The sequence below is a fragment of the Myotis lucifugus genome, unplaced genomic scaffold (assembly GCF_000147115.1).
Source record: "Myotis lucifugus unplaced genomic scaffold, Myoluc2.0 scaffold_342, whole genome shotgun sequence".
NCBI lineage: Eukaryota > Metazoa > Chordata > Mammalia > Chiroptera > Vespertilionidae > Myotis > Myotis lucifugus.
The window spans coordinates 146,645-155,578 of record NW_005871390.1 but is presented as its reverse complement, the minus strand read 5'-3'; the positions used below and the strand labels follow the sequence as shown (position 1 = coordinate 155,578).

Genomic DNA, 8,934 nt, shown 5'->3' with positions numbered 1-8,934 from the left:
GATGGACCCTATGGCCTTCTCCCTGTGTGCACGTCTCCGTGTCAGGATTTCCTCCCTTTTATGAAGATACTCCTTATAAAGAGATCTGTGGTGAGGCACGTCTAGTTACTTACTGTATTAGGAAATTTTATTTTTCAAACATATTTTTATTGATTTCAGAGAGGAAAGGAGAGGGAGAGAGAGATAGAAACATCAATGATGAGAAAGAACCATTGATTGGCTGCCTCCTGCACACCCCCTACTGGGGATTGAGCCCACAACCTGGTCATGTGCCCGACTTAGAATCAAACTGTGACCTCCTGGTCCATGGGGCTGGACCACGATGAGGGCTAGGGAGACGATTCAGCCCTACCAGGAACTGAATGCCAAGGCTCTATATATCTAGAAACGGGTCAACATCACACATTTTCACCAACTAGAAAAGAAAAACTGAGAGTCCCAGAAGAGATTGGGCAAAGAGAACTGGGAATCATTTCAGCACCAGGGACAGCGACCCGCGATTGGGTTATTTCTTCCTCGTGCAGCAAAATTCACAGACACAGAGGCCAATGGTATGGAAGGTTGCTCTGGGTCCCTCCCTACCCTTCCATGTTCTGCAGGTGGGGCTCCACAGGCGAGAAAGGACCCAAGGAAGAAGGGTTCTGCCCCTATTTTGCATCGCCTGCAGCCTGATTTCTTGCCAGCCATGCCTAATTTCTCTCAGGTTTTAGGGCTAGTTATTCTTTTTTGTTGTTAATCCCCAACTGAGGATATTTTCCCCCATTGCTTTTTAGAGAGGATGGAAGGGAAGGAAGGAAAGGGAGAGAGAGAGAGAAAGAGAAACATTGATGTGAGAGAGACATATCGGTTGGTTGCCTCCCACACACGCCCTGATGATGGCTGGGGATCGAACCTGCAACCCAGGTACGTGCTCTTAACCAGGAACTGAACCCATGACCCCTCTGTGTGCAGGCCAACGCTCTGACAACTTAGCAACACCAGCCAGGGCAGGGCTAGGTATTTTACCACCTCTCATCTCCCTGAAGACCTTTGGGGATTAAATTCAGAAAATAGAAACACAGACACAGAAAAAAATAATAGAAAGATAGATCATGGATTGGGAGATGTTTGCATCACACAGAAACAAAAACAGATAAACACACAATATATATAAAGAACTTCTAAAAAGAAACAAGTTGCCTAGCTTCAATAATTCAGGAATGTACGTTAAAATCTCAATGAAATGTAATGGCACACCCACCACTAACATTTAAAAGGCTGGGAAAACTGAGTTGGTGAGAAAGAAGCACTAATAAGATTCTCAGACCCCATTGGTGGGAGTATACGTGGGGGCAACCACGTCGGAAAACTGTTTGAAATAACCGATTGAAGCTTAACATATACCAACCTCACAACCAGCAATCCCATTCCTGGATATGCCTTTGTGCATCAAAATATATATGTGAGAATGTTCCATGGCAGCTTTATTCATGATAGCCCCAAACAGGGAGCAGCCTAAATGCCACCCATCCACAGGACAATGGGTAACCCTTTGTAGTATATTCATAGGATAAAATATTGCATTTTATCATAGGATAAAATGCTGCCCTTTGTGGGGGAGGAGGTTTGTAATACATACCAATTACAATTTTTTATTGTGGTAAAATTTACCATTTTACAGTGTACATCTCAGTGGCATTACCCACATTCACGTGGTTGTGCAACCATCACCACCACCCATCTCCAGAACCCTTTTCATGTTGCAAAACTGAAACTCTTGGACCCTGTGTCCCCCATCCCCAGCGAAACTGCATTTAATACCAACTCTTCATCCCCATTAAACACTAACTCTTCATCCTCACCCACAGCCCCTGGCACGCACCATCTACTTCCTGTCTCTATGGATGTGACTCCTCATAAAATGAAATCATACGCCAAGGGTCCTCAAACTTTTTAAACAGGGGGCCAGTTCACTGTCCCTCAGACCGTTGGAGGGCTGGACTATAGTTTAAAAAAAAACTATGAACAAATTCCTATGCACACAGCGGCGGCAAAAACACCCGGCGGGCCGGATAAATGTTTTTGGCGGGCCGCATGTGGCCCGCGGGCCGTAGTTTGAGGACCCCTGTCATACGCTATTTGTCCTTTTGTGTCTGGCTTATGTCACTGAGCATAAGGTCCCTGGGTTCATCGTGTTGTAGCACGGCTCAGAATGTCTTCCTTTTGTAAGGCTGAATAATATTTCGTTGTACATATAGGGTGTCCTAAAAGTGTGTACACATACTTTGAATAATTATAAAGGCAGTGCTTATTAAAATACATTTCATTTTCAACATTGAGCTATCAGCTGTTAAGGGGTATATACATTTTGGGGGGACACCTGTATATCCCACATTTTGTCTATCCACTCATCTGTTGATGGATATTTGGGTGTTTCTCTACCTTTTGGCTATTGTGAACAATGCTGCTGTGAGCATGGGTGTACAAATATCTCTTTTGAGTCCCTGCTTTCGATTCTTTTGGGTATCTACCCAGGAGTGGAATTGCTGGATCATATGGTAATTCTACGTTTAACTTTTTTGAGGACCTGCCAAACTGTTCTCCACAGCGGCTGTACCATTTTACATTTACAAATGTTTTTTAATTGCTGGCGCCTGTCTCCAGCTCTGCCTGGTGCCCCCCTCCCCAGAGTTCCAAGACCTCTCAGGCTTGGGGCGGGCACTCCTCCCCATCACCCAGCCCAGCTGGTGGGAGCAGCCACTGTGGTAAGCATTGCCCCTGTGGCAGGACACAGCTTTAATTAGCTCCTGCCTGGGGCAGAAGTGGCTCCCCAGAGCTGTTCCCAAGAGCTCTGCACGGGAAGTCGGGAGTGAAGGGAGGCAGAGAGACAGGGACCATGAGTGGGAGACGCTGGGGCTGGGGACACAGGGTCCAACAGCATCAGAGCAGCCAAGGATGGTCTCATTTCACCGGCAGTGAAAACAAGGCCCGCAGAAGTTAGGCAAAGCCCAGCCCTGGGCCCAGACCTCGGCGGTCCATCCCAGGGGTCCGGACACCTGCCTGCCACCCCCACCCCGTCTTCTGCAAACATCTTTCAAAGTATCTTTGATCTCATTGGTCTTTCTCTGGGCGTTTCTTTCTCTTTGCTTCTCTTTGTCTCTGTCTCTGTCTCAATGTTTCTTGCTCTGTGACTCCCAACACCTGGCACCCCCGCCCCAACCCAGGGCGTCGTCCAATCACACCCTGGCTTTGGACACCTCCAGGGCCTCTCCTGATTGGCTCTGCTCTTTGCCGCCGGACCACACACCCTCTGGAGCCTCGGATGCCCCTTGGTGGGTCCATCTCAAGGCACTCTCGGACCATGCTCTTTGGGGAAAACAGAGGCAAAGACCGGGCAGCGCCCCATCCAAGACCACAAAGCGAGTCCGTGGCAGAGCCCACTGCTCCTCATCCCGGTGCCGGGTCCTCTCCCCATCGTCCTCTCCCCACCACGCCCTGACCGCACTTTGCCAGCCCACAGCTCGGAGAGTCTCTTCATCTAGTGTCAGCCCCGGACTCCATCAACAGCGGGGTCTCCTCTCTCCCCTCCCTGTTTCACTCTTTGGGAAGTGGCGGGGGCTGAACCACTGCTACTGCACCCTCCCCCCCCTCCCCCCGCAAAAGGTGGTTTCGGTCCGGGTCCTCTTTTTAATTGTAGTAAAATACACATAATATAAAATCTACCATTTCCTCATGTTTTTCTCCCTTCCCCCCAGGTGTTTTACTGTAGTAAAATACACATAATGCTAAATTCACCATCTTAACCATTTTTAAGTGTATAGTTCAGTGGCATTGAGTGCATTCACATTGCTGTGCAACCATCACCACCATCCTCCTCTTGGACCTTCTCCTCTTTCCAAACTGAAACTCTGTCCCCACTAAACATGGACTCCTCATCCTCCTCCCCAGCCCCTGACAAGGTCTACTGTCTGTCTCTATGGGTTGGACTCCCTGGGGACTTCTTACAGGTAGAATTATACAACATGTGCCCGTTCGTGTCTGGCCGACTTCACTGAGCAAAATGTCCTTAAGGTCCATCCATGTCAGTGCATTCACATTGCTGTGCAACCATCACCACCATCCTCCTCTTGGACCTTCTCCTCTTTCCAAACTGAAACTCTGTCCCCACTAAACTGCTCCCCAGCCCCTGACAAGGTCTACTGTCTGTCTCTATGGGTTGGACTCCCTGGGGACTTCTTACAGGTAGAATTATACAACATGTGCCCGTTCGTGTCTGGCTGACTTCACTGAGCAAAATGTCCTTAAGGTCCATCCATGTCATAGCAGGTGCCATCATTTCCCTTTTAAAAGAGTGAGTGAATTTCCACTGTGTGGATGGACCACACTGTTGTCCGTTCATCCACCCATGGACACTTGGGTTGTTTCTCCCTGTTGGCTGTTGTGAATGATGCTGCGATGAACGAACATGGGTGCACAGCATCCCTTTCTCTTAACACCCCCATTCTCTCCCCTCCAGGCTGTGCCTTCCTCACTTACTGTGCCAGGGACTCCGCCATCAAAGCTCAGACTGCTCTGCACGAACAGAAGACCTTGCCCGGGGTGAGTCTGGATGCTGCCTGGGGAGCGGGGAGAACGAAGGGGTGGCTCTCAGCCTGGGGAAGGCCAAGGCCCTTCTTGGGATCAGCAGTGTCTTGACTCAGAAAGAGGTATAAGGCTCAGAGGGACAGAAATGATCACCAGAGTGAGCACTTATTGAGTGCCTACTGCACACTGGGCCCAAGCGTCACACCGGAGTGGTTGTGTGTGGTTATGCAGGTGGCACTGGTTGAGGTGTGAGACATAAAGATGAGGAAGCATTAGCAGGCAGCGGGAGCAGCACGTGCAAAGGCCCTGAGGCAGGACTGTCCTAGTGTGTTAAAGGAACATCGAAGCAAATAGAGCTTCAGCCCCATGATTCGGGGGTTGCTTGGGCAGGATTTCCATCCCAAGGGGAGGCCGGCCCGGGTCTCTCTTTCAGCCCTGTCCTCTTTGGGTGGGCAGAGGTCTCCAGGCAGCACCTCCTGCTGCAAAGTGAAGGAACCACAGTGAGATTTGTGGCTCTGGGGGTGGGGCTTGCCATTCTCTCTGGATTCTCAGAGACCCTTCAGCATCAAAAGCATTCAGGAGCTGCTTGGGGCACCTGTATCCATCAATGCTAGGAACAGGAAGTCTGGGGTGTGCCGGCCCAGTGGGTTATAGATACACCAGGTGGTCAGGGAAGGCCTCTCTGAGGAGGCAACCTGATGGCCTGAGGGAGGGAGGGAGCCTATCTGCCCAAAGGGCATCCATGGTAGAGGACACAGCCAGTACAGAGGCTTCGAGGCGGGACCAAACTCAGTGCCTTTGAGGAGCACCGAGGAGATGAGCAGAGTGAAGCCATGGAGTGAGGAGGAGGGTGGAAGGAGGATGGGGAAGAGGAAGGGACAGGACTACGTGAGGAGTTTGGATTTTATTCCAAGGGTAGTGGGGCCATGGGAGGGTGGCAAGCAGAGGAATGACCTGGTTTGATTTCAATTTTCAAAACCCTCCTTCCAACTACTGGAGTCCTGGGGCTGCTTAACAAAGCACCACAAACCATGGCACTTAAAGCATCAAAAATATATTGTGTCACAGTTCTGTGGCCAGAAATCAGAGACCCAGGTGCCAGCAGGGCAGCACTCCCTCTGGGAGAATCCTTTCTGTGACTCTCCCAGCTTCTGGTGGCTGCCAGGAGCTCCTTGGCTTGTAGACTCATTACTCCAATCATTCCCGCCTCCGTGGTCACAGGGCCTTCTCCTCTGTGTCTGCGTCTCTCCAATGGCCCCTGCCTTTCTCGTATAAGGATACCTGCCATCAGACTTAGGGCTGACCATACATCCAGGATGAGCTCATCTCTAGATCTGTCATTTAATTCCATTCATAAAGACCCCTTTTCCAAATAAGGTCTCATTTTATTATGATTATCTTTTTGTTAAAACATATTTTTATTGATTTCAGAGAGGAAGGGAGCGGGAGAGAGAGATAGAAACATCAACGATGATAGAGAATCATTGATCGGCTGCCTCCTGCAGGCCCCCTACTGGGGATCGAGCCCACAACCCAGGCATGCGCCCTTGACCGGAATAGAACCCGGGACCCTTCAGTCCGTAGGCTGACGCTCTATCTGGCGAGGGCCAACTAAGGTCTCGTTTTATTCCCAGGTTCCGGAGGTTAGGACTCGGGTGTATTTTAGGGGGACCATCATTCAACCCGCTACGAAGGTTAGCACAAAATAAACGGCCAGATGGACGGGCGCCTGGGGCAGCATCACCAGGGAGAAACAGCTGACCTGATGGCAGACTCAGCAGACAGCAAACAGGATGGCTTCTTGGAGGAGGGAGCATTGGGGCTGAGTTTTGAGAGATGGGAGGATTGTGGCAGATGGAGATGAAGATGGGGGTGGTGTGAGGACAGAGTGTACCAAGACTCGGAGGCAGGAACGTGCCTGGTGTGTTGTTGAGAACACACCAGAGCCTCTGTTGTCTAACGGAAGAGTTTACATTAGTTAGGAGGAGTTTTCACCCAGGGCGATTCGGCTCCCAAGGGACACGGGGCAATGTCTGGGGACATTTGTCATTGTCAAGACTGAAGATGCTGTGGGTCGAGGCCAGGATGCTCTCAACACCCTGCAGGGCACAAGACGGCCCACAACGAAGAATGATGTGCCCCAAGTCATAGTGCCCGGGTGGATAAATCCCGGTTAGGAAAAGAGCTGGTGAGCAGTCTAACTGAAATATAATGCAAGCCACACCCAGCATTTAAAATTTCCAGTAGCAACGTTTAGAAAGGAAAAAGAAACAGGTAAAATGAATTTTAATGCTATATTTCATTTTAACCCAATATCTCTAAAATCTTATTATTTCAACAGGCAGTCAGTATAGTTTATTACTTATTATTAAACAAATTTTTAAATCCCATTCCCTAGTCACACAAGCCCCATTGCAAGGGCTTTGTAGCCACATGTGGCTGGTGGCTATTTTATTGGACAGTATGGTTCTAAAATGTTCTAAGCCCAGACACCATGTAAATGAATGGGTGTGGCTATGTGCTAATAAAACTTTATTTACAAAAACAGGATAAGGTTGTAATTCTCCATGCTAGACACGTGCTGTCCAATAGAACTTTCTCCCATGATGGACATGTCCTGTCTGTGCTGTCCAGTATGGTGGCCACTAGGTCCATGTGGCTATTGAGCCTTGAAAATGTGGCAAATATGACTCAGGAACTGAATTTTTAATGTTATTTAATTTTAATAAATGTAAACTTTAACTTAAGTGACTACATGTGGCTGGTGGTTACCACATTGGACAGATCAAATCTAGAACGTCCTATATTAGAGGTTGGCTACTGTGTTAGCACAGACCCAGAATGTTCTAGACTGGGGCCAGCTACTGTATTGGAGAGTGCAGACCCAGAATGTTCTAGACTAGGAGCCCACTAGCCTTCTGAACAGTGCAGTCCTGGAGTATCCTAGGCCAGGAGTCAGCCACCATATTGGATAGCACAGACCCAGAATGTTCTAGACCCGGGAACACGATGCAGTGTTATTACATATCTAGATTGCAGGGATCGAGGTCTCTCTTGGATGCCAGCTCACTGTTGGGAGGTGAGGAGTTTCGGGCAATTCCCTCTCCTCTCTGGGTCTCAGTTTCCGCAGCCTCCACATGGAGCCTGGGGTGTGAATGATCACTGTTGCCCAGCACTGTTGGGGCCCCTCATCTAAGACCATATCCACCAGGGGGGCTGGTGTGACAGAGGGGAGACGGTGGGTAAGAGAAAGCTGGTCCCTGTCCTCCGGGAGGTGAGGGCTGATGTTTGATGAATAGGGGGAGGTGGCTCAGAGTTGGACCCTGAGGACGCAGGGACCCCTGGGGACCCCCAGCAGGCCTGGGAAGCATCCTCCAGGAGTACAGCATGATTTCTAAAGATTATTTCTTAACGTTTGCAAAATACTACACACTTAGAGAAAAGTGCACACAACACAAACGACGATAAAGCAAGCACCCGCCTTGTCACTACACAGCGGCATCCCAGGAACCCCCATCCCACGCCCCAGCCTGGCCTCTCTCTTTCTGTTGGAGGAGCCACTATTCTGACCTTTCTGGTCCCCAGCCCCTGCTTTTCTCCAGGGTCTCAGCACTTACCAACACGCTGCTAAAATATTAGATGGCTTTTGCCTGTTTTCCTCTTAACCCAATGTGAATGGAATCACATGATATGGAAGGCCACCTGCATTTTTCTACTTAGTATGATGCTAATGAGAGTCAGCATCGCACGCAGCTGTAATGGGTGCTTTTCCGTTGCCGTGTAGCATTCCACGACATGAATACACAGTGTATTGTTCCTCCTCCTGCTGGTGGACATGTGGGGTGTTTCTAGTTTTCGCTGTTCGAAATAGAGGTCCTTTCCCGTGCTTTGGTTCTGGTGGGCACATGCCCCCCCCGCCCCCGCACATGCCCAGAAGCTCTGACCCCCCCCTAAGTGTGTGGGCCTTTGGCTTCTGATTAGCTAAGGGGTTGACTTTCCGGGTGAGCCACCCTCCCCCGAGGACACCCACAGATGTGGGACCAGCCTGTCAGACCAGATCTGGAGGCTCCGTTGCAGACGGCACGGTGGAAGGGGGCTGCTGGGCAGAAGGCCCCCTCACCTGTCCGCTGCCTCTGAACACCAAAGTCTGAGCCCCCCTCACCCTAAGGGGTCGCCACCAAAAGATGGAGCCTCATGAGGTCGCCTCGTGCTGGAACACCCGCCCTGCGGCCCTTGTGCCTGCACGTGCACACACAGCAGGGAGCCAGGGCCAGAGCTGAATCATCTAGAAATCAAGACAGCCACCACCTCTCCTGTCCCCTGCACTGCCCCCCCCCTCCCCGTGTGCATGTGTGAGTTGGGGAAGGCATT

General features: G+C 50.2%; 1 protein-coding gene across 1 annotated transcript in view; it reads left to right on the top strand.

The window, feature by feature from the left end:
* Positions 1–881: 881 nt before the first annotated feature.
* Positions 882–8,934, top strand: part of CELF5 (CUGBP Elav-like family member 5) — a gene marked incomplete at its 5' end in the record, with an annotated part of 31,796 nt that continues 23,743 nt past the window's right edge. Inside the window, 2 exon segments of the mRNA XM_023764675.1 lie at positions 882–903; positions 4,496–4,578. Of these exon segments, the coding sequence (XP_023620443.1) occupies positions 882–903; positions 4,496–4,578 (105 nt within the window).